The sequence below is a fragment of the Scyliorhinus torazame genome, chromosome 2 (genome assembly GCF_047496885.1).
Source record: "Scyliorhinus torazame isolate Kashiwa2021f chromosome 2, sScyTor2.1, whole genome shotgun sequence".
NCBI classification, from domain to species: Eukaryota; Metazoa; Chordata; class Chondrichthyes; order Carcharhiniformes; family Scyliorhinidae; genus Scyliorhinus; species Scyliorhinus torazame.
The window spans coordinates 159,980,267-160,006,910 of record NC_092708.1 but is presented as its reverse complement, the minus strand read 5'-3'; the positions used below and the strand labels follow the sequence as shown (position 1 = coordinate 160,006,910).

The window sequence follows — 26,644 nt, the reverse complement described above, 5'->3', positions numbered from 1 at the left end:
CTAACCACTATGCCACCGTGTAGCCCTTGGGTAGATAAAGTTACAGTTATAAAGTGCATTTAAAAATAAGGTTAGAGGTAACAAGACAATGAGGTTCAGAACAAAATTCTTGACTGCAGGATATATTGGCTCTAGAGGCTTCACTACAGCTAGTGTGAAGAAAGAGGGGATGGCATAGTAGGCCAGAATTAGAATATTGGAGGTGCTTGTTCTGGCATCAAAATGAGAGAAGCTCATGAAGTTAAAAGGAAGGAGTCCATGGCTGAATTTGAAAATGAGAACAAGTATTTCTAAGTTGACATGGTTGAGGAAAGGAAACTCAAGATGGAGCTTGAGGGGATAATGAACATAGAACATTACAGTGCAGTACAGGCCCTTCGCCCCTCGATGTTGCGCCGACCTGTGAAACCACTCTAAAGCCCATCTACACTATTCCCTTATCGTCCATCTGTCTATCCAATGACCATTTGAATGTCCTTAGTGTTGGCAAGTCCACTACTGTTGCAGGCAGGGCATTCCACGCCCTTACTACTCTCTGAGTAAAGAATTTACCTCTGACATCTGTCCTATCTCTATCTCCCCTCAATTTAAAGCTATGTCACCTCGTGCTGGACATCACCATCTGAGGAAAAAGGCTCTCACTGTCCACCCTATCCAATCCTCTGATCATCTTGTGTGCCTCAATTAAGTCACCTCTTAACCTTCTTCTCTCGAACGAAAACAGCCTCAAGTCCCTCAGCCTTTCCTCATAAGATCTTCCCTCCATACCAGGCAACATTCTGGTAAATCTCCTCTGCACCCTTTCCAATGCTTCCACATCCTTGCTTTAATGCGGTGAACAGAAGTGCACGCAATACTCCAAAAGCGGCCGCACCAGAGTTTTGTACAGCTGCAACATGACCTCATGGCTCCAAAACTCAATCCCTCTACCAATAAAAGCTAACACACCATATGCCTTCTTAACAACCCTCTCAACCTGGGTGGCAACTTTCAGGGATCTATGTACATGGACACCGAGATCTCTCTGCTCATCCACACTGCCAAGAATCTTACCATTAGCCCAGTACTCTGTCTTCCTGTTATTCCTTCCAAAATGAATCACCTCACACTTTTCTGCATTAAACTCCATTTTCCACCTCTCAGCCCAGCGCTGCAGCTTATCTATGTCCCTCTGTAACTTGTAACATCCTTCCGCACTGTCCACAACTCCACCGACTTTAGTGTCATCTGCAAATTTACTCACCCATCCTTCTATGCCCTCCATGTCATTTATAAAAATGACAAACAGCAGTGGCCCCAAAACAGATCCTTGTGGTACACCACTAGTAACTGGACTTCAGTCTGAACATTTCCCATCAACCACCACCCTTTGTCTTCTTCCAGCTAGCCAATTTCTGATCCAAACTGCTAAATCACCCTGAATCCCATGCCTCTGTATTTTCTGCAGTAGCCTACCGTGGGGAACCTTATCAAACGCTTTACTGAAATCCATACACACCACATCAACTGTTTTACCCCCATCCACCTGTTTGGTCACCTTCTCAAAGAACTCAATAAGGTTTGTGAGGTATGACCTACCCTTCACAAAACCATGTTGACTATCTCCAATCAAATTATTCCTTTCCAGATGATTATACACCCTATCTCTTATAAACCTTTCCAAGACTTTGCCCACAACAGAAGTAAGGCTCACTGGTCTATAGTTACCGGGGTTGTCTCTACTCCCCTTCTTGAACAAGGGGACAACATTTGCTATCCTCCAGTCTTCTGGCACTATTCCTGTAGACAAAGGTGACTTGAAGATCAAAGCCAAAGGCTCAGCAATCTCCTCCCTAGCTTCCCAGAGAATCCTAGGATAAATCCCATCCGGCTCAGGGGACATATCTATTTTCACACTTTCCAGAATTGCGAACACCTCCTCCTTATGAACCTCAAGCCCTTCTAGTCTAGTAGCCTGAATCTCAGTATTCTCCTTGACAACATTGTCTTTTTCCTGTGTGAATACTGACGAAAAATATTCATTTAGCACCTCTCCTATCTCCTCGGACTCCAAGCACAACTTCCCACTACTGTCCTTGACTGCTCCTACTCTTACCCTAGTCATTCTTTTATTCCTGACATATCTATAGAAAGCTTTAGGGTTATCCTTCATCCTACCTGCCAAAGACTTCTCATGTCCCCTCCTGACTCTTCTTAGCTCTCTCTGTAGGTCCTTCCTAGCTAACCTGTAACTCTCGAGCGCCCTAACTGAACCTTCATGTCTCATCTTTACATAAGCCTCCTTCTTCCTCTTGACAAGTGTTTCGACTGTTTTAGTAAACTACGGTTCCCTCGCTCAACCACTTCCTCCCTGCCTGACAGGTACATACTTATCAAGGACATGCAGTAGCTGTTCCTTGAACAAGCTCCACATTTCCATTGTGCCCATCCCTGCAGTTTTCCTCTACATCCGATGCATCCTCAGTCTTGCATCATAATTGCCTTTTCCCCAGATATAACTCTTGCCCTGTGGTATATACCTATCCCTTTCCATCACTAAAGTATACATAATCGAATTGTGGTCACTATCACCAAACTGCTCACCTACCTCCAAATCTAACACCTGTCCTGGTTCATTACCCAGTACCAAATCCAATATGGCCTCGCCTCTCGTTGGCCTATCTACATACTGTGTCAGGAAACCCTCCTGCACACATTGGACAAAAACGGACCCATCTAAAGTACTCCAACTATAGCATTTCCAGTCAATATTTGGAAAGTTAAAGTCCCCCATAACAACTACCCTGTTGCTTTCGCTCCTATCCAGAATCATCTTTGCAATCCTTTCCTCTACATCTCTGGAACTTTTCGGAGGCCTATAGAAAACCCCTAACAGGGTGACCTCTCCTTTCCTGTTTATAACCTCAGCCCATATTACCTCAGTAGACGAGTCCTCATCAAACGTCCTTTCTGCCACCTTAATACTGTCCTTGACTAACAATGCCACCCCTCCCCCTCTTTTACCACCTTCCCTGAGTTTACTGAAATATCTGTCATAATATACACCAGTATATCATGGTGCAGATACACACACACTGGATACACAGCAGGACCAATCAACACACACAACACCGCAGCCAATCACCAGTTAGAGCACATGCACTATAAAGACACGGGGCATCAGAGTTCCCGCTCATTCGAGATGCAGCCTCCTAGTAGGACAGAGCTTGCAACACAGATCTTCACCATGTGCTGAGTGCATAGACTGGTTAGGACAAGGCATAGGTCTTTAGTTTAATCTAATATCGTGTTAACCCACAGTGAAAGTATGTTCAACAGTTTCAGACTAAATAAAATAGTGTTGCACTATTTTAAGTGTTGGTGGCCTGTATGTGTTCCACGGATCCCGAGCACCCAACACATCAATATCTAAACCCCGGCACCTGCAAGAACCATTCCTGTCCCTGCTCTATCCATGTCTCCGAAATGGCCACAACATCGAAGTCCCAGGTACCAACCCATGCCGCAAGTTCACCCACCTTATTCCGGATGCTCCTGGCATTGAAGAAAACACACTTTAAACCACCTCCCTGCCTGCCGGTACACTCCTGCAACTTTGAAACCTTACTCATGACCTCACTACTCTCAACCTCCTGTATACTGGAGCTACAATTCAGGTTCCCAATCCCCTGCTGAACTAGTTTAAACCCTCCCGAAGAGCATTAGCAAATTTCCCCCCCAGGATATTGGTACCCCTCTGGTCCAGGTGTAGAGGTCCTACCGACCCCAGAATGAGCCCCAATTATCCAGAAATCTGAAACCCTCCCTCCTGCACCATTCCTGTAGCCACGTCTTCAACTCCTCTCTCTCCCTATTCCTCGTCTCGCTAGCGCGTGGCACGAGTAACAACCCAGAGATAATAACTCTGTTTGTCCTAGATCAAAATTTCCACCCTAGCTCCCTGAATTCCTGCCTTACATCCCGTTCCTTTTTCCTACCTATGTCATTGGTATCTATGTGGACCACAACTTGGGGCTGCTCCCCCTCCCCCTTAAGGATCCTGAAAACACGATCCGAGACATCACTGACCCTGGCACCTGGGAGGCAACACACCAACCGCGAGTCTCTCTCGTTCCCACAGAAACTCCTATCTATCCCCCTATGGAGTCTCGAATGACTAATGCTCTACTCCTCTCCCCCTTCCCTTCTGAGCAACAGGGACAGACTCTGTGCCAGAGACCTGTACCCCATGGTTTACCCCTGGTAAGTCCCCCCACCCCCCCAACAGTATCCAAAGCGGTATACTTGTTACTAAGGGGAACAACCACAGGGGATCCCTGTACTGACTGCTTCCTCCCGACCCCTCTCACCGTCACCCATCTATCTTTATTCTTTGGATTAACTACATCCCTGAAGCTTCTATCTATAACCACCTCCGTCTCCCGAATGATCCAAAGTTCATCCAGCTCCAGCTCCAGTTCCCTAACGCGGTTTCTGAGGAGCTGGAGATGGGTGCACTTCCCACAGATGAAATTAGCAGGGACACTGACGGCGTCCCTCACCTCAAACATTCTGCAGGAGGAACATTGCACTACCTTCCCTGCCATCCCATTCTCAAATGAGAATTACATTTGCAATATTGAATTGAGAGATGGCCAAGTTGTGGATGAGATGTTGGAGGAAATGTAGGCAGGTGATATTTGGTATGTGGAGGACATTTACACCAATATAATCTGCATAATGGTACAGCACCAACGTTTTTGCATGTAGGTTATCTGTATAATCTGAAATTTAAGCTTTTTTAAAGGAAGTGTAATTTATTTTCTTGAAGGTGGTGAGATAGACTGTGTTGATAAAGATGGCAATACCCCATTGCATGTGGCTGCCAGATATGGACATGAACTTCTGATTAATACCTTGATAACCAGTGGTGCTGAAACATCAAAGTAAGTTTCCAAATAAGCATGACAGACTGAATATCTGATTGAATGACACTTTAAACTGCTTTTGACATTTCATTACTAACAACTAGTGTTCATTTTCCATTTGATAGTGTAGCATGTAGGTTTGCTGCAGTATAAAACTGCAGAAAAGTGTGCCAAGTCAGTTTCCTTCCCCATAGCAACTTCAATAAGTCACATCTGTTGGAATTATAGGACTTAAAAAGTCAATTTTGTTTCATTTGCCCAATTTGGTTTCTCCAGAGAAAGCAAGTTTACCTTGCTGGTCCAAAATCAATTAATTGTTTGCTTAAGGAGGTTCATGTTAGCTTCTCCATGAAATGGTTCAGTTTATTTTTTTGCCACCAGCCAAACCTCGCCCATTGTTTGCTATTCCCACTTCCAAGATCTTTATTTTTTTAAACTAAGTGCAAAGGATTTTTGTTGAAGCATATGTGGCAAATTGCAAGTTTTCTCTTCATGTACTTGCTGTAGTTTTAGAATGCTTTATTGCCCATTCTGTGAATTTATATGGCTATCTTGCTAACGTTTGTACATTCATCAGAAATGTTTAGAAATAGAAAAAATCTGATCTGAAAACCTGTTACTTTATATGACATACCTGTGATGCTTCATTCTTAGGTGTGGCATCCATGGTATGTTTCCCTTGCATTTGGCAGCATTAAATGCTCATGCGGACTGCTGCAGGAAGTTATTGTCATCAGGCAAGTATATTAAAAACAACATTGGACCACTTTAATTCCATCAACAGCCATAATTTTCTTCACTTGGCTTATAGCTGAATGACTTCCTGCACTCTGCTATACTATAATAGTTTTCTCATAACGATTGTAATTTTGCAAAACACATGGCCTTCCTGAGTGCCGTATGTCAATAGTTTCAGTATCCTGTATTGTTTCAGAAATCAATGACTGATGTGTTTATCTTGGCACAAGTTGAGACAATGCTGAATACGGATTGTTCGCTATTGCCAGTTTCCACACGATATTTAAAAAGCAGCTTCTGTGTCAATGAATAATCATGTTAATTTTACCATCTCAAGCACACTAATAAATTATTTTGCCAATCCTGCATATATTTCAGAAATAAGGTTTGCTGCTTTTCCACCCAAGTATAGTCAATGGGCAGGAAATCCAGCCGAAATTTAGTGCGATAAAATATTTGACCCCTTCTTTTCTCTGAGGCAGAAAAAACTGATGATGTACTCTTGCTTTAAAAAGTGTTTGTGTTCTCAGTAGATGTACCATGAAGTAGGTATTGAGTAAAAGCTAATGGGATTTAATTGTCTCCTAATACTTTAAATTTAGCTGTTGTTTCCTGTAGCAACGGCTTACTTTTAGAAGGTTTATGGACCTTTTAAAGGAAACCAATTGCTTGGGCAGTGTGTGAATCTTTTCTGTGCTAATTGATTTCTGTCTTTGCAACATTTCTTGCGGTCTACTAGGACAAAAATATAGCATAGTGTCATCATTTAGTAATGAACAGGTGCTGTCTGCCGGCTTTGAGATAGACACCCCTGATAATTTTGGAAGGACTTGTCTTCATGCTGCTGCTGCAGGAGGGTAAGTTCATTTATGAACAAACATGCATTTCTCAAATACAATTTATTTTGCTTTTCTCTGATGAGTTCTTTTATTCATTATTCATTTAACTCCTGGATTTAATACAATGTCATTTTTCATAAAACTCCTCAGATCTCAGACTTGAAAATTCACCGTTAAAGTGGATGATTTTAATATTTATAAGTGTTCTAGTAAAACCTCTCGCAGCTCCATGTAATATTTTGTTCTTATAATTTATTGGCTAGTTTAATTTAGTTTCGGTTTTGACTTCATTGAAAAGACATTTTTGAAATTGGATTTGTCATACACTATTTCACTCTAACATACCATATGTTTTGTCACACAGAAATGTTGATTGTATAAAACTACTACTGAGTAGTGGAGCGGATTTCAATAACAAGGACAAATGTGGGAGGTGTGTGGCTTGCTCTCAACTTCTGTAACAAACCCAGCCAAAATGGTTGATGTTAGATTGTGGTTCTGCTGAACACAATAGCCAGCAGCATAATTATTACTTGTGTTTGCTTTCTCAACAGTTTGGTAGTTTTGCATAGAGATAATTTGAAGAATTGAATTTAAAATCAAGAATGTAACACACAAAAAGTTTTCAGTGGTTTGTTAATACAAGTTAAATGATAGTTAAGTTTGGATATTGTAATCAAAGTGTTTGATTTTCTTTCCAAAGTTCCTCAAACAACTATTTGGCACACTTTAAAAAATAAAAAAAATCTTTCTTCTGGTTTGGATATTACTGAAAATAATTTTAAAATCCATTTCTATGTAATATTATTTTGCAGGACTCCATTGCACTATGCAGCTGCGAATTGTAATTACCAGTCTATCGTGACATTGGTGTCAACGGGGGCCAATATTAATGAAACAGATGAACGAGGCTGCACTGCCTTGCACTATGCTGCAGCATCTGACATGGACAGAAAGTAAGGGCAGCAGTTTATACATGTCCAGAGTTATGAGCTGCAGAACTATCCTGCAGCTAATAACTCATGTACTAAAACACATGACCAATAAAGTCTTCAATGCTTATTTAATATACACTTGCAATGAATTTACATGACAAGTAAGCCTATTTTATTTTTTTCATAGCTCATGGGGCCCAGAAAAGCCGTTGTGATGCATTTTCAATATGAAATCAGCTTTGACTACTTCAAAACTATAAAATTACTTGAAATTCAATTTGATAAAATTGGATTTTGGATATTTTGTGATGATTATAGAATTCATTTGTAAAAACAAAGTATTATGGGAGAAGTGGAAGGACTACAATTTTAAAAACATCTTAGAAATGCTCCCAAATGTTTTTCTCATGATGGAAAGAATGGATTAACAATGGTTTTGTTTTGAAATCATAGCTAATTAAATTAAACACCCTAAATCTCCTGAATGTTTTGATTCTTTCACCAAGGAAAAAAAATATCTTGGGGAATTCAGATGCAAATATCGAAGAGCTTGATAACACAAATGAGACGAAAGAGAAAGAGGCCTCGTTGTAAGTTGATATTTTCCAGACATAATGGTTGAACTAAAACTTCTGTGGTGGTGGTTCTTGCTACTTCTTTGGGCTTCAACCTGCAATTTGTGTGAACTTTGAGTGTAACTTTCTATAAATTGGGACTAAAATCATTTGCTTGAAGTTTCAAAAGTGAAGGTTTTTTTAATATCTAGGATGTCCTCTGTTATGATGACACATTCTGTCAGTTGCTCACATTTGTCTAAAATGGTTGCACTGCTGAATTGAATAGTTTACAGGAAATTTACAGTCTTCAATTGCCTCCTTTTACAGATTTATCTTTTAACATTTTCTATGGGTTTACCTTACACATATGCATGCACACACCCAGACCTGCCAACCAATCATACAAATAAAATCTAATTTCCTGTTTTTTGTAATTTAATTCAATGAAAATAATGGGGGTCTTCCTGCATCCAGTTACTAGTAAGTAAAGAGGACAAGGAAATCTAAAAATTAGGCTTTATCATTAAGACATTGTTTATGAATAGCTGCTTTAAAAAAAAATTATTAGTTATTGCGATTTTCAATTTTTTACAAAAAAAATCACATCAAACAAACAAAAGCAAAAAGTGCAGAAAGATAACTTTTGGTTTCAATGAACAACAGGTACAGCACAAAACAGGCAGTACGGTAGCATAGTGGTCAGCACAGTTGCTTCACAGCCCCAGGCTCCCAGGCTCGTTTCCCGGTTGGGTCACTGTCTGTGAGGAGTCTGTACGTTCTCCCCGTGTCTGCGTGGGTTTCCTCCCACAGCCCAAAGATGTGCGGGTTAGGTGGATTGGCCATGCTAAATTGCCCTTGGTGTCCAAAAAATGTTAAGTGGGTGTTACTGGGTTACAGGGATAGGGAAGATACGTGGGCACCAGTAGGGTCCTCTTTGTAAGGGCCGGTGCAGACTCGATGGGCCGAATGACACTGTAAATTCTATGAAACAATGGTCATTACATAATTGAGAACATATAAGACCGGATAAATCAGGACAAAATTGCCAACAAGTCCCTTCCACGGATTAATGACCTGTTTGCCCCCAAACAGGATACAGGCAACATTATAGACCTACATCTCACAAAACCAAATGAGCGAAGAAAAAAATAATACCTTGAGAACCACATTGCTAAGGGGAAATCAAGTAACTCTAATATGCAATTTAAACTCTACTCGAGATCCAGAACAGACAGCCTTCCTAGATCTTCGAGGGGCAGCACGGTAGCACAAGTGGATAGCACTGTGGCTTCACAGCGCCAGTATCCCATTTTCGATTCCCTGCTGGGTCACTATCTGTGCGGAGTCTGCACGTTCTCCCTGTATCTGCGTGGCTTTCCTCCGGGTGCTCCGGTTTCCTCCCACAGTCCAAAGACATGCAGGTTAGGCGGATTGGCCATGCTAAACTGCCCTTAGTGTCCAAAAAAGTTAGGAGGGGCTATTGGATTACGGGGATAGGGTGGAAGTGAGGGTTTAAGTGGGTCAGTGCAGACACGATGGGCCGAATGGCCTCCTTCTGTATGTTCTATGAGGTGGCAAAATGACAATGACAAAGAGAAGACCGGGCACAACCCAACCTTAATACTCAGCCTAGGATCTCCCATAGAAGAAGGAAAAAGAGAACAAAAATAAGAACCAAAAGCAAGAATCTCCACAATCCCATCTCCCAATCCCAGATCAAAGAACAAAACAGATCAACAAACCATCAACACCAGTATCCCCCTCAGGCGATCACAGGATATTTTGGGGCCAAGAACCCCAAAAGAATGTAAACTAGTCCCAAACGTAAAACAGCGGGGAGGAACCCACTCCAGAATGGGAGGGCCATCAGAGGGACATCCAAACTGGGGAGTGACCTGCACTTTCCCTCAACACATGCACATACACCACCCAAAAGCCAACCTATGTCCATATCTGAGTGTCCCTGACACCAAGGCTCATCATCCAACACCACCATGACCAGCCCTCACAGAAGGCCTGGCCTGAAGAAGAAAAGGCGCAGGTAAAAGTTAAATAAAAAATCTAACTATGGGAGGCCTTCTTCGGATATAGCAAGAGCAGAACTAACTTTACCATCCACACCCCTCACCCCATTACTCTCTGCCCCCCCCCCCCCCCCCCCCCCACACACACACACACACCAAGGATGTATTAGGATAAAGGAATTGTGCACAAATCCTGGAAACAACATTTAGCTTTAACATGATAAAACCTTATTAAATCAGGATAACCCATGGTGCAGGACATCACACCCGAAACATTTACTTCCCTGCAAGCAGATAAATTGACAACATTAACAGACATCAACATGATTATCGTGGAGTAAAGTCCAGGATAACAACTGAGGAATGAGGCAGTCATCAGGATAAAGACTACTCCACTGGCGCACAACGAAAACAGATAAAGCAGGATCTGAAACCTCATTACTTCCAATATGTCAACTTGACCGAGCCCAGAAGGCCAACTGCCCAGGCTCCACTGGGGGGGCCGGCCCTGGACAGCTCGGGACCCAACACCCCTGACTGATAACAGGAAGAAGACCACACAAACCCAAAGGTTGAAAGGCCAGCCCGGCCCTGGAGACGGGATTAAATGTGTTCCATTGAATTTGATCTGCCTAACCTCCAAATTGTGATTCCCAAAACATGGCAGCCACTTCTCAGACTCTGCTAGGAACTTCTCTGCAGAATTAACGGAGACACCAGGCATGACTTGGCTCCTCATCTGTTCCCCTTCATCCTCACCCAAACCCCTTAGGATGAATGACGGGTCTTGCAACAGCAACTCAACCGTGAGAGGTGAGCTTCCACCAAAGACCATGCTCCTTCTGCTACAAGAACCTCTTTGTATGCTGCCATCGCCTCCATAAAGACGCCTTGCAACTTCTAAAATTGGCCTTCAACGTCCTGCATGCAAAGCAAGACTATCAGATGGATCACCTACATTGCTAGCAACCATCGTCTGTTGGTGTGCACTGTATCGTCAGGGCGAGAAACCTCCCAAAGGCAGCTGCTCCACCAAGGACCGGGCCCTACCCAACTCATTCCAGCTGCCACGAATCAACGAGGAATAAAGCATATTGTCGTGACTTAAAAGTGTTGAAACCTTGACCAATAACTATCGGCACATAGTGAAAACCATGTAAACTGAAAAAAGACATAAAAGACATGTGCACAAAGATAAAAACAAAGATTGAAAGATGAGCAGAACCGGAGCTTGTGAAAACATAGCCACTCCCAAACTCACGTCATGTGATCTGGGCTCTACTCCTGTTTTAAAAACCAAATTTAAAATTTCCAATTTAATTTATTTCACTGACTTTTATTTCAGAGCTGTTCATGATCTTTGTCTTGCCATAAGGTGTATGAGATCGGAAGTATAATTTATTTTACATAATCTTGGGGTTATTTTAAGTCTTTAGCAAAGTTTTCTTCAGTGTTTTATTGGTGTATTTTGATAGCAACAACTATTTGCAACGTACAGTTTAAAATGCTGGAACTGGGTCTATGTTCTGAGCAACCTTTTTGTACACTTTTGTATGCATTATAGTAAACATGGTGATATTTTCCTGCTGATTGTTGCCATTTGAGCATTTTGAATCCCGTGCCTTTGGAGATGGGGAGCAAACTAAGGATAGATTGACGAAAGAGCAGGACTTAATGTTGAACAGTATTTGTGTCGCGTAGTTTTCGACATCGAGTTTGTAAGAGGATGGAGACGAGAGACCATTGAAGAGATCATTTGAGTACTTGGGTGTCGAGTTGACAAAGGCATATCATGCCATTTTCAACAAAATAAGGGTCTAATCAGGGCAATACGATGGAAAGTAGGTGGGAGTGTGTAAATAACCTCAATATGGAATTCTTATTCATAAATAGAACAGTTTAATCTGAAACTTTCCAGCAGAAATATAGATGGAGTAAGACAGCATATTCCAAATTCTTGGGACATCCCAAAGTGTTTTGCAGCCAGAGAATTACTTTGGTAGCACGGTAATTGTTGTTTGCTTGGTGATGAACCATCAATTCACACGAGTCGAGTTGTAGAAAAGAACAGTAGTTTTAATAAGCGAAGAAGTATGCCAGCCTGCTGCTGCTCCCGCACTGAGAGCTGGCCACAGGTCTGCCAATTATATACCTCCCCCGAGGGGCAGAGCCACAGGCGGAGCCAACAGAAGCATCAACACAACAACAGTAATTAACAGTGAATAAGAACAACAGTGAACATATATACAGTGGTGGATAACAGTAGGACGAATAACGGTAAATATATATATCATAGCAATACGTGGTTCACCACTTCCACCCCCAGTTTAAAAAAAAGAAAGTCCAGCGGGGGTGAAGTGGACTCACAGGTTGAGTCTGACGGGAGCCTTGATCTTCCGATGTGATCGCCTCAGCCCTGGCTGCGGTGTGGGAACGGGTGTGGGGACCTTCGACTCTGGGAGCATGTCGTCTGCAGCTTCATCACGATGTGTTGATGGAGAGGGAGACGGTGTAGGGGCAGGGGCTGTGGCGACGGCCCCAGGGAGGGCTGCCGGTGCCAAGTCCCGCCACATTTGAGTGATGGTGGTAGACGGTATAGGAGTGGGCGCGTTGGTGATGGTTGCTGGGGAACCTGCGGGTGTCAAATCCCGGAGGGAGACTGTGTCCTGCCGTCCGTCGTGGTGTGCCATGTATGCATACTGAGGGTTTGCATGGAGGAGCTGAACCCTCTCGACCAGGGGGCCGGACTTATGGCTCCTCACATGCATCCTGAGGAGGACAGGCCCTGGTGTTGTCAGCCAGGACGGAAGCGAGACCCCAGAGATGGACTTCCTGGGGAAGACGAACAAATGTTCGTGAGGGGTCTCGTTAGTGGCGGTGCAGAGAAGCGACTGGATGGAGTGGAGCGCATTGGGAGGGACCTCCTGACAGCGAGAGACTGGGAGACTTCTAGACCTTAGGGTAAGAAGGACGGCCTTCCAGACCGTCGCATTCAATCTCCACCTGCCTGTTTCCCCCGGGGGTTGTAGCTGGTAGTCCTGCTTGAGGCGATGCCCTTACTAAGCAGGGACTGATGCAGCTCATCGCTCATAAAAGAGGAGCCCCGATCACTGTTGATGTAGGTGGGGAAACTGAACAAGGTGAAGATGCTGTGTAGGGCCTTGATAACAGTGGCCGAGGTCATGTCGGGGCTAGGGTTGGCAAAGGGAATATGGGAGTACTCGTCAACGATGTTAAGGAAGTACACGTTACGGTCAGTGGAGGGGCTCTTTGAAATCAACACTGAGGCGTTCAGAGGGCGGGAGGCCTTCACCAGGTGAGCCCTGTCTGGCCGATAGAAGTGCGGCTTGCACTCCGCGCAGGCTTGGCAGTCCCTGGTCATGGTCCTTACCTCCTCGGTGGAGTAGGACAGGTTGCGGGCCTTGATGAAATAGAGAAGCCGGGTGACCCCCGGATGACAGAGGTCATTGTGGATGGCCCGAAATCGATCTTCTTGCGCGCTGGCGCATGTATTGCGGAACAGGGCATCTGGGGGCTCATTGAGCTTCCCAGGACGATACAAGATATCGTAGTTATAGGTGGAGAGGTCGATCCTCCACCTCAAGATCTTGTCGTTCTTGATCTTGCCCCGTTGTGTGTTATTGAACATGAAGGCAATCGACCATTGGTCAGTGAGGAGAGTGAATCTCCTGCCGGCCAGGTAATGCCTCCAATGTCGCACAGCTTCCACAATGGCTTGAGCTTCCTTCTCGACAGAGGAGTGTTGAATCCCGGAGGCATGGAGGGTGCGGGAAAAGAAAGCCACGGGCCTTCCTGCCTGGTTGAGGGTAGTGGCCAGGGCAAAGTCCGACGCATCACTCTCCACCTGGAACAGAATGGATTTGTCCACAGTGTGCATTGTGGCCGTGGCAATGTCTATCTTGATGCGGTCGAAGGCCAGGCGGGCCTCAGCCGTCAGGGGAAAAATGGTGGATTTGATAAGTGCATAATTGGGGACCCACTGGGCATAGTAGGAAAAGAACCCCAGGCATCTCTTCAGGGCCTTGGGGCAGTGGGGGAGGGGAAGTTGCAGGAGGCGGCGCATGCGATCGGGGTCGGGCCCTAGGACTCTGTTTTCCACGACATAGCCAAGGATGGCTAGTCGGGTTGTGCGGAGAACGCATTTCTCCTTGTTATAGGTCAAATTAAGGAGTTGGGCAGTGTGGAGGAATTTCGTACGGTTAACGTCATGGTCCTGCTGATCATGGCCGCAGATGGTGACATTATCCAAATACGAGAACGTGGCCCGCAGCCCGTCCTGGTCAACCATTCAGTCCATCGTTCATTGGAAGACCGAGACCCCATTGGTGATGCCGAAGGGAACCGTGAGGAAGTGGTAGAGGCGGCCGTCTGCCTCGACCGCCAGTGGCGGTCCTCCGGGCGGATAGGGAGCTGGTGGTACGCGGACTTCAAGTCTACCGTGGAGAAGACTCGGTAGTGCGCAATCTGGTTGACCATGTCAGATATGCGGGGAAGAGGGTACACCTCGAGTTGCGTGTACCGGTTGATTGTCTGACTGTAGTCGACGACCATCCGGTTCTTCTCCCCGGTCCTGACGACCACCACTTGGGCTCTCCAGGGGCTGATACTGGCCTCAATGATCCCTTCCCGCAAGAGTCGCTGGACCTCCGACCTGATAAAGGATTTGTCCTGAGCACTGTAGCGTCTGCTCCTGGTGGCGACGGGCTTACAGTCGGGGGTGAGGTTCGCAAAGAGCGAGGGAGAGGCGACCTTGAGGGTCGCAAGGCTACAGACGGTGAGAGGGGGCAGGGGTTCAACGAACTTCAAGGTCAGGCTTAGGAGGTTACACTGGAAATCCAGTCCTAATAAGAGGGGAACGCAGAGATGGGGCAGGACATAAAGTTTAAAGTTGGCGTACTCGACGCCCTGTATCGCAAGGTTTGCGACACAGTACCCCCGGATCTGCACGGAATGTGATCCGGAAGCAAGGGAGATTGTTTGGGACACGGGGAAAATTTGGAGCGAGCAGCGCCTTACCGTATCTGGATGGACAAAGCTATCCGTGCTCCCGGAGTCGAAGAGGCAGGACGTCTCATGTCCATTGACCCGGACGGCCATCATAGAGTTCTTGAGGTGATGGGGCCGGGACTGGTCGAGTGTAACAGAGCCGAGCTGCGGATGACTGGTCCGGTCGGCGGTAGCGGGGTGGTCCAAAAATGGCGGCCTCCATGAGTTGCACGTGATGGGCGTCGTTCAAGATGACGGCCCCCACGGGTCGCACGTGGCGGGCGGCGTTAAAGATGGCGGACAAAATGGCGGCCCTCACGGACTGCACGAGGTGGGTGACGCGTCAGAAGGGGGCGGTACCGGCAGGCAGGATGCCACACTGCGGATCTGTGAGCTTCAGGCCGGGCCTGGCAGGCCTTCGACTTGGGAACTTTAGGTCAGGCCAGGCAGACTTTGGCAAAATGCACCTTCTTACCGCACGTTGCAGGTTGCGTTCCGAGCTGGACAACGCTGCGTGGGGTGCTGGCCCTGGCCGCAGAAGTAGCAGAACGGCCCCCCGGAGTTGGCGGGCAGCCGCGCGGCGCAGGCATCGGACACGCATGGGTCGGGTGATGGCCGCGCCTCTGACGTCCACGAGGATGCCGCGTGGTCAGACGTGAAGGCATCCAAACTTTGGAATGCTACCTCTAATGAGGTAGATAGCTGTACCGTGTCCTTGAGGTCGAGGGCACCCCTTTCGAGCAGTCGTTGCCGCATATAACTGGACCGGACTCCGGCCACATAGGAGTCCCGGATCATGAGTTCCGTGCCTGGCAGTTACAATTCCTGGTGTGTACCCTCAGGTCACGCAGGAATTCTGCCAGCGATTCACCAGGGCGCTGACGCCGCGTGGTAAGAAGATGTCGAGCGAACACCTCATTTACCGGCCTCACGAACTGTCCTTTCAACAGTGCAACTGCCTCTTCGTACGAGGCCGCGTCTCTGATTAATAGGAAAAATTTGTGGCTCACCCGAGTGTTGAGGAGATGCAGCTTGTGCGCCCCGGAGACTTCGTTGGTCGAGGAGTCGAGGTAGGCCTCGAAACAACTTAGTCAATGCTCAAAGATTGCAGTGGCTTCAGCTGCTTGCGGGTCGAGTTCAAGTCAGGCTTAAGAGCGGCGTCCATTGTGATATCTTAGCTTATTAAATTGACACGAGTCGAGTTGTAGAACAGTGGTTTTAATAAGCTAAGAAGTATGCCTGCCTGCTGCTGCTCCCGCACTGAGAGCTGGCCATAGGTCTGCCAGTTATATACCTCCTCAGAGGGGTGGAGCCACAGGCGGAGCCAACAGAAGCACCAACACAACAACAGTAAGTAACAGTGAATAAGAACAACAGTGGTGGAAAACAGTAGGACGAATAATGGTGAATATATATATATATATATATATATAGTAGCAATACGTGGTTCACCACACTTGGTAAACATGACAACTAGTTTGTTCAGTGAGATAAGTGACCAGTTAGCCTGCTTTACTGATGTTAGTTGAGAGGTGAATGTTGGCCAGGGCATTGAGCGAAGTAACCCACTGTTTGAATTGTGTAATGGGAATTTTTGTACCTAGCTGAGGGGGTTTTAAATGAAGCCTTGATTTAATGCCTCACGAAAGGCAATGTAATAATTCCACATGATTGCACTGAAATGTCACGCTTAATTTGGGGTTGAAGTACTGCAAGAGGGCTGAGACCCATGACCTTGAGGCAAGAACCCTGGGCTGGATTCTCCGCTGTCAGGCTTCTCTGTTTTGCCGGCAACGCACCCACACACGGGGATTTCCTGATGGCGTCGGGCTGCCCATAATGGGAAATCCCATTGGCCGGCTGGCGGGACAGAGAATCCCGCTATCGGGGGTGCGCGCACCAGAAAACCGCCCCCTTTGAACCAAGGCTGGCACCTTGGGAAATATTGATGCTTTTGGATGAATATTGACTGGTACATTGGACTTAGAAACTGTCCTCTCTATTATGGGAAGTAGATTAAATTGTGGCTTCATCTGTTTTGATGGTCTCTTCTTGTGTACTTATTAAATTGTGAATATTTGATTCCAAAATTCATGTGTTTTAGAGGTATAACTTTTAGTTTTAGGAATATTATTTTTAGGTTGGAGTGTTAAATGCAAATAAATGGAACACCTGATTAAGAACCTAGTAAATGCAAGCCTGGGTTAATTGCAGTTAAAAGGTAACCCATGTTTATCTTACAAGGTCACAGTTGGAACTAAATAAACTGAATAAATTGTCAGTCCTGTACCTTAAGCAGAGAAAATACTAACTTTATTGTTGACCACATGGAATGCAGATGGGGGCTTGAGCTCAGTTTGGAATTCATGAGGGGGGAAAGAAGCTGGAAGATTTGCATAGCTTGAAACTAGAAGAAGAAATCCACAACGATCTTCATAGTGAAAGGCAGTTAGCCTTGTGGCAGAAATCGGTGAGCTTGAACAGTTAACTTGGGAAGACCTGTAGGGAAGTTGTGGGAGCAGACTGGGAAAAAACGTTTATGTATGTCCAAAGCCCGACAGCTCTATGTATGTCCAAAGCCAGACAAGGAGCTGAAGAGTCTACAGCCATGAGGTTTTAAAGAAGTGTTGGATGGTAGCTTAGCCAAAGGTTAGTGAAAGGACCCCCATTCATCTTGGAGTATGACTGGAAAACTGAGGAAAATTCAAAGTGCATTCCAGGGGACTGTGGCATACATTTGAATCAGTCCCAGAAGCAAATGAACCTTCAAGATTCTTGTAATGTATAACGGGGGGGGGGGGGGGGGGGAGTAAAAGATAGAACTAAGTTGTACAGTAAAAAAAAAAATTTTAAATCCTGTAATCTTGTGGCATAGTTCTTCCAATTAATTTCTGGGTGTTCGTAGTTTTCTTTAAATGATAAACGGTTCCTATCAGGATCATTTTAAATTAAATTTAAAGTGCTTCAATCTTTTTTTCCCAATTAAAGGACAATTTAGCGTGGCCAATCCACCTACCCTGCACATCTTTGGGTTGTGGGGGTGACACACGCAGACACTGGGAAAATGTGCAAACTCCATGTGGACAGTGACCCAGGGCCGGGATCGAACCCAGGTCCTCAGGCGCATGAGGCAGCAGAGCTAACCACTGCGCTACCATGCTGCCTCCTATCAGGATCATAATAGTATTAAAAAAAAAAGAATAATTTTCAAACTAAATTCTTCTTGGGTTTGTGAAAACTATATTTAAATACTTCGAAAATACCATTTTAAACTAGAGGAGGCCATGAGGTTGGCTGTTTTTGGAAATGGATAAACCACATCAGTGTTGTAAAAAGGTGCTTTTTTGATATTGGAACTTAGGATGTGTGGGGAAATCGTGTTCAAAGAACTTTATTCGTCATTTTGTATTTGGATGGAAATGCATGTTAATAGCATGGTTCACAAAATGTACAAGTGTTGAACCTCCCAGCACTGACATCCCTTACCATTACTATAGTACAAAGGGACCTTACCATTACTATGGTACAAAGGGATCATTACCCTCTTTGGGCGGCACGGTGGCACAGTGGTTAGCACTGCTGCCTCAGCTCCAGGGACCCGGGATCAATTTCGGCCTCATGTGACTGTGTGAAGTTTGCACTTTCTCCCCTGTGTGGGTTTCCTTGGGCGTTCCGGTTTCCTCCCGCAGTCGAAAGATGTGCAGGTTAGGTCGATTGGCCATGATAAATTGCCCTTTTATGTCCAAAGGATTACTGGGTTACGGGATCGGGTGGCGGCATGGACCTAAGTAGGGTGGGTCTTTCCAAGGGCCAGTGCAGACTCGATGGGCTGAATGGTGTTATGGGCCAGGGTTTAGAGAACCCCAAAATGTATCATGGAGTTCACCTGACCCATAACTTTTAATAGATTGTGGTTATGGGGAGCACATGGGCTTACCTTACAGGTGTGATGCACCAGAAATCTACAGTACTTTTAAATTAAAACAATGTTTATTTCTGAAACCAGTTAACACTTTATGAACCCACAGTAAACATCTTAACAACTATCAACACCAATCCTCCCCTCAGATACAATATTCTATAAGTAAACCTTAATCTTTCCTTATTAACATCCATAAGACAAAAGACCCTTTTTAACCCAGAGATCAGGTTTAAATTCACTACTGAGAGCAGTCAGCACTTTGAAATCACCCAATTGATCTGGAGACTGTCTTTAGTTTGCAGAGAGATCCTTATACAGCTCCTTGTTTTGCCTGCAGCTATCCAGCTCTCAAAATGAAACTAAAACACACCCTGTAGCAAACAGCCTATAAAGAAAGTAAAGCAGACAGACAGAGACCAGCTCCACCCACACTCTGACATCACTGATAAACATCCATTTCTTAAAGGTACATCCAGTACAGATATTTTTATAAGCACCCCTTTCTTAAACACCCATTTCTTAAAGGTGCTCTCACATGACAATGGCCTCCTGCACTGCAGTGATTCTAGGAATGTGTGGATCGCAAACCTGTAGAGCATGCCACAATCTAAATAAGTATTAAATGGGGTGCATCTGAATTGACCAAATCCCATCCTATTTTGACCGTTTTCAAGCAAGTCATTCTAATTGATTCTTGAGTGATTTTTTTTCCCTTCCACTGTCCTCTCAGTGAAGGTAACAACCAAATCAAACTCGAGGCACACTTCAAATTAATAGGCTACATGCAACATGAGGCTTTGAATAACTGTTGGCAGCTTGCTGTGAGGGCAAATATTACCAAGGTACTGTTTATGATCTAATATTTAGTTTTCATGGCTCTTTTTAGCTTTGTACAGTTTATTGAGGTCTGTTGGTACAAACAGTTGCCATTGGATTCATGTTAACGGGTCGGCACGGTAGCGCAGTGGTAACCACTGCTGTCTCACAGCGCCAGAGGCCCTGGTTCAATTCCCACCTTGGGTGATTATTTGTGTGGAGTTTGGAACTTTCTCCCTGTGACTGCCTGGGTTTTCTCCTGGTGCTCCGGTTTCCTCCCACAGTCCAAAGATATGCAGGTTAGGTGGATTGGCCATGCTACATTGCCCCTTTGGGTGAGGTTACAGCGTTGGGTATTAGTCCTAGGTAGGGTGGTCTTCCAAAGGGTCTTGCAGACTTGATGGATCGAATGGCCTTTTTCTGTACTGTAGGAGTCCTATGATTAACTGTTAATGTTTATGCAGTTCGTAAAGTCTACTTCATCTTATAACTTTTAGCTTGTCATTTATCGCATGTACAGTTAATTTTCATATGAATGACATTCATTTTGTTGTAATTGTTTTGAGGAAATTTTAAAAGAAATTCATTTATGGGATGTGGGCGTCGCTGGTTAGGCCAGCATTTATTGCCCATCCCTAGTTACCCTTTAGAAGGTGATGGGGAGCTGCATTTTTCAATTGCTGCAGTCCCTGAGGTGTAGTTACACCCATAGTGCTTTTGTGGAGGAAGTTCCAGGATTTTGACCCAGTGACAGTGAAGGAACAGCGATATATATCTGAGTCGGGGTGCTAAGTGATTTTGATAGGGAACCTACAAGTGGTGGTGTTCGCTGATATCTGCTGCTCTTGTCCTTCTATACGGTAGTGGTCGTGGGTTTGGAAGGTGCAGCCTAAGGAACCTTGACGAGTTACTGCAGTGCATCTTGTAGATAGTGTACACTTGGCTGCCACTGTTTGTCGGTGGTGGAGGGTTTGAATGTTTGTGGAAGGGGTAGCAATCAAGCGGGCTGCTTTATCTTGGATGGTGTTGAGCTTCTTGAGAGTTGTTGGAGCTGCATTCATCCAGGCAGGTGGTGTGTTATACCCATTACACTCCTGACATGAATTTCCCAGTAACTTCATTGCAGTGTTAATGTAAGCCTACTTGTGACAATAATTATAATTTATGTGCCTTGTAGATGGTGGACAGGCTTTTGGGGGGGGGAGGTCCGGGAGATGAGTTACTCAAGGGTGTTTAACATTTTCTTATAAATTCTGAAATTCAAGTTGTTTATAGTGTGCAAAATGTTCAATTATTAAAATCCTCAGCGACCAAGTACCAGCAGGTGGTTCTCCACTTATTGGATTCTTAACTGTTGATGTAGTTGGAACACGTAATATGCCTGTGTGAGTTCATAGAGGTAAGATGCTTTCCATGGTGGAAGGAAGGGAAGACCATCAAGGTCACGTCAAATCGACAGATACTACTTCCACACATTCTGGTGGCTGGTGTTAGCTTATTGCTGTCCTTGTTTGGAAATTACAGTTCATTTATAAGTTGGGGGGGGGGGGGGGAGAGAAATGGATAAGAAATTCATTAATTTATAATTGTGGCCAAATTTGTAATCTATGGTTAAGAAAAAGCTGAGTTCCTTACTGTCCTGTAGCATTTTGCTTACGTCCCTTTAATAATCAGCATTCAGTTCATAAAATAGATATTTCATTAACATAGGGCGCAATCTACCTGCCATGTTGCGCTCCCGCAATTTTTCTGATGACTCGCACCCATAGTAAAAAAATAGAATGAGCGGAGAGTGGTGCGGCAGGTAGGAAAATGGGGCGGAAACCGCCGGCTTCAAGAGCGGCTTTCTCTGCGATATTGTGAGCCTCTTGATGAAAATAAAGTAAGGGGTGGGTACTATGACATCACACTGTGGGGTGATTGCGTCCACCCTGCCAGAAATTTAGGTTTTTATAAGACCAGGATGCCAGGGCATGGTGCCCTCACCCCTGGGGTTGTACTCACCTGTGTGCCTCTGGTGGATTCTGCTCACTAGGTGTATGTCATGGGGGACATGTTGTGATTCACGTTGATGTGCCCTCAGAACAATGTGAATGGACAATTTAACGTGGAAGGGCTATTAGGCATAAAGACCTGATAATAGCATTTAAATGTATTCAAATGGGCATCTCAGTGTTCAATGTTGGGATACCAATACGTCATTGGTGTGGACAATCGATCGGAGAAATCACACAGGCGTAAAGGTTGTTTTGGGACTTGTTTGGGATTTTCCACCTTCGCTTCAGTTCCATCCCCCTTGAAAACAGGAATGGAAAATCCCCCCCATCGTTCACCATTTAACTTTGAATTAAAATGTTCCACAGGTTAATATTTCCTGAACACCGCAACACCATTACTGTTAATTAGATTGCATGGCCTTTGAAATGAAAATGAGAAAATATATATTTTGTGGAGTTGATGTATTATTTGTCTTGGCATATTTGGTGATGTCAGTACAGTTGTGACTCCCTAGGGTTTGGCTGAGTCCAGGATATCCAGAGTCCAGCCAGAGATGAACTAACTGCAGCAGCATTGCCCGGTGTGACATGTTGGGAAGCTCTCTGAACACCTTGAACAACAGACAGGTGGATTGGCTCACCAGGTTTTTGCAATGTGACCAAGTCCTAAAAATGTATTTAATTTGGTGGCAGCTGAATTTGTTATGCTAGAGAAATTGGATATGTGTACCAGTTGGAAGGTTTAATTAATACAATGCAGGAGTGATGCTGGGAGGTGGTGGTTAGAAGAGAGAACGTGGAGAAGGAAGAATACAACACTGCTTAATTTGTTATTTTTTGTCAAATGTGTTCCAGCTGCTTGCAATATTTGCTTCATAATGATGCCAATCCAACAATACGAGACAAGCAGGGTTACAATGCAGTTCACTATGCTGCTGCATATGGGCATAAACAATGTCTGGAACTGGTAAGCAATTTTATTTATATTCAATGTAGTTTCTTCATTAATAGAAAAAAGCTATCAAATGTCGATTGAAACCTACAAATTTCATTTAGCTAGAGTTGCTTGATTAAGTAGAGGTGAACACAATGGGTGCGATTTAGCGGCCCTGTTAGCCGCTGGTGTAAATCCCGTAATGGTCGCTAAATCTCGCGAGTGGCAAAAACAGTTTGATATCTTCCCGCCACCGCCCATCTCCCCCTCCCCACTAGTAATGGAGTCAGTTTCACATCCAGAAAGGGCAGGAACCTTATTTCCATAAATTTTAATAAATTGATATATACTTACTGGCCTTGACGTCATAACATCCACCGGCATCTTATCCTCACATCCACACGGCATGAAATCATGCCAGCATGAATTACTAAGTGTTTTCAAAAATGAAAACCAGTTCATGATGACCATGTCGGGAGCATACAGTAAAGTATAGCTCCCGAATGCTGAGGGACATGACCGGGGAGGCCACTCTGGGGAGCCCCATTGGGGGTGGAGATGGTGTGCCTGTGATGTGGGGGTTGGGGAAGATGCCCCGATCATGGATGGGAGTGCCCAAATGTTGTGTGGGGGGAGGGTCCCGTTATCCATTGGGGGGTGGGGTCCTGATGTGGGTTGGGGGGGGGTTAAATTTAACTTTTGAGAACTCTGTGCTCTTAAAAATGGCCCCCGATCTCAGATGCTTAGGCCCCACCCCTCTAGCTGGCTGTATGATCCTCACCAGCACTTTTAAATTGCACAGAGTGTTGTTTAATCAGGCAAGAAAAGACGTCTGTGAAGCCGGCGAGTTTCACATAGTTTTTCTCGCCTGATCCAGCGCTCTGTGAAATATTGGGAAAATTCCACCCAATATATCCAATAGTCCCAAAAGCCGAGTCGTCCAAAAGATGTCCATACAAATTGTCCCTTAGTGTGCAAAGGTTAGGTGGGGTTATGGAATTGCAGGTGGTGGGCCGAGGTCGAGAGCTCTTTCAGAGGGTCGGTGCATTCAACTTACACCAATAAGGTGGATCAGTAAAATTAACCACTTTTCTGGATTCTGTTGCTATCTTCTGCCTTGCTTTCTTTTGTTAAAGAATGATATAGACTGACAAAATTGGATAAATAAGGATGGACAGATTTTGTAAGGGTAGGTTGAAAGGTGTTATATATAAATATTAGCTCTTTCAGGTGAAGGTTTTGATATCCAAACCATTTCATATTGATTTTCATGCTACAGAACTAAAGCTCAATGGGGTACAGTGAGAGGCTGATGGGGAATGTTCAACTGTTTCTAAAAATTTCAGAGAGATTAACATTCAAGATTTTCTTCTTATGAATGCAGTTTTCTGATTTAGAGCCCACTGCAGTTGAATTTAGCAGTAAAGGAATGAAGTCAGTACAATTTAGATATATGAAGTCATTCTGTGATTGAGAAACCCAAATGTGGAAATATGTATGGAATGCATTTAAGTGTCATTCTTTTGTTGGAATTCCTGAACTGCAGACAGCTGAAAAACAGATGTTAATAGCAGGGATATATTGGAAATTAATATGTGGTTATAAAAAGCTCAATGTCAGGATGTACAGCATTACTTGCCATGATGAATGCATGAAGATCAATACGAAAAGCTGTGCATTGCATTGTCCTGTTCCAAATAAATCAATGAACATTTGCACTATTAAATTTTTATCACATTATATCAACTTCGGTGTAAAGATGTCTGCCATGCACCTTTTGGGTTTTTGTAGTTGTAGATGTCTTTCCCGACGTCTGTCCCTCTGGCTGAACTTAGGAACATAAGAAATAGAGTCACATGTAGACCATAGGCGCCTGAGACTGATGGCTCATTTTCTGTCTCAATTCCACTTATCCACTTGCTCCTGATACCATTTGATTCCCTGAGAGGTCCAAAATCTGACCACTTCAGCTTTGAATATATTCAATAATGGAGCATCCACAGGAGTGGAGAATTCCAAAGTACCACAACCCTCTGACTGAAGAGTTTCTCCTCATGTTAGGAGAAGGGTCCCACACCTCAGGAAGGACATACTGGCACTGGAGCAGGTCCAGCGGAGATTCACACGGATGATCCCAGGAATGGTAGGCCTAACATACGATGAACGTCTGAGGATCCTGGGATTATATTCATTGGAGTTTAGGAGGTTGAGGGGAGATCTAATAGAAACGTACACGATAATGAATGGCTTAGATAGGGTGGACGTAGGGAAGTTGTTTCCATTACCAGGGGAGACTAGGACCCGGGGGCACAGCCTTAGAATAAAAGGGAGTCACTTTAGAACAGAGATGAGGAGAAATTTCTTCAGCCAGAGAGTGGTGGGTCTGTGGAATTCATTGCCACAGAGGGCGGCGGAGGCCGGGACGTTGAGTGTCTTTAAGACAGAAGTTGATAAATTCTTGATTTCTCGAGGAATTAAGGGCTATGGAGAGAGAGCGGGTAAATGGAGTTGAAATCAGCCATGATTGAATGGTGGAGTGGACTCGATGGGCCGAATGGCCTTACTTCCGCTCCTATGTCTTATGGTTTTATGGTCTTAAGGGTGATGGCAGGTATAACAACATGGAGACAGGATTTGGCCATTTATCCCCTTGAGCCTTTTTACCATTGTGAGTTAATGGATGATCTGCGATCTAATTCCACATACTCACTTTGGCCCCATATCCCTTAATACCTTTGGTTAACAAAAATCTAGCGGCACAGTGGTTAGCACTGCTGTCTCACAGCTCCAGGAACGCAGGTTCAGTTCCGGCCTCTGGTGACTGTGGCGTATGCACTTTCTCCCCGTGTTTGTATGGATTTCCTGTGGATGCTCTTGTTTTCCTCCCACAAAAGATGTGCAGGTTAGGTGGATTGACCATGCTAAATTGCCCCTTAGTGTTCAAAGGGTTAGGTGTTGTTACCAGGTTACGGGGATAGGTTGGAGGTGTGGGCGTAAGTAAGGTGCTCTTCAAGGGCAGCACAGTGGGTTAGCCCTGCTGCTTAACGGCGCCGAGGTCCCAGGTTCGATCCCGGCTCTGGGTCACTGTCCATGTGAAGTTTGCACATTCTCCCCGTGTTTGCGTGGGTTTCGCCCCCACAACCCAAAATATGTGCAGGCTAGGTGGATTGACCACGCTAAATTGCCCCTTAATTGTTAAAAAAAAAATTGGGTACTCTAAATTTAGAAAAAAAAAGTAAGGTGCTCTTTCCAAATGCCGGTGCAGACGTGATGGGCAAAATGGCCTCCTGCACTGGATTAACAATTGATCTACCATGAATTGCCTTTGTGGATGAGAGTTCCAAACTTAACCAGCTGAGGAGGCAGGCGATGGCGAGGGAGATTGCGGGTAACGGAGCTCCGGGAGGTAAACTGGGTGTTTGAGGCAATGCGGATAGGGAACTGTGTGCCGACGGTGATAGGGGAGGCCCAGTCTGGGTTCGTGAAGGGGCGGCAACTATCGGCCAATGTTCAGAGGCTATTGAATGTGATAATGATACCCTCGATAGGCTGGGAGGTGGATGTGCTCGTGTCTATGGGTGCGGAGAAGGCATTTGACCGAGTGGACTGGCTGTACTTATTCGAGGTGCTGGGGTGGTTCAGGTTTGGGCAGGGGTGAAATTGTTGTGTAGGATCCTAAGGTGAGGATTTTGTGTTGTACCGGGGAACGAGGCACGGGTGCCTGCTCCCCTCTTTGCCCTAGCAATGGCAATTAGGGCTTCTAGGAGGTGGCGGGGCATTTTGGGGGGGGGGGGGGGGGGCACTCGGTCTCTTTATACGCTGATGACCTCTTTTTCTATATTGTGAACCCGGTTGAAAGTTTCAAAAGGGTTATGAGGATTTGGGCAAAGTTCAGTCTTTTCTCGGGGTATAAGCTCCACATGGGAAAAAGCGATCAGCGCCCAGGGTGGGTAGTTTAAGGAGGTTAC

General features: G+C 45.0%; 1 protein-coding gene across 13 annotated transcripts in view; it reads left to right on the top strand.

Moving 5' to 3' along the window:
• The window catches only part of LOC140392940 (serine/threonine-protein phosphatase 6 regulatory ankyrin repeat subunit C-like), a 361,058-nt gene that overhangs the window by 182,589 nt on the left and 151,825 nt on the right, over nt 1-26,644 (top strand). For 10 of the 13 annotated variants that reach the window (XR_011935463.1, XM_072478798.1, XM_072478816.1 and 7 more), the window contains 7 exons: nt 4,811-4,925; nt 5,562-5,644; nt 6,385-6,502; nt 6,849-6,917; nt 7,300-7,440; nt 7,926-8,009; nt 22,598-22,709. Coding sequence is in view for 12 of the 13 variants with exons in the window: in XM_072478798.1 (XP_072334899.1) it covers nt 4,811-4,925; nt 5,562-5,644; nt 6,385-6,502; nt 6,849-6,917; nt 7,300-7,440; nt 7,926-8,009; nt 22,598-22,709 (722 nt within the window). In the remaining variant the exon portion in view is untranslated. The remainder of the gene's footprint in view (nt 1-4,810; nt 4,926-5,561; nt 5,645-6,384; nt 6,503-6,848; nt 6,918-7,299; nt 7,441-7,925; nt 8,010-22,597; nt 22,710-26,644) is intronic. The other 3 variants (XM_072478764.1, XM_072478782.1, XM_072478791.1) reach the window with 1 other exon arrangement.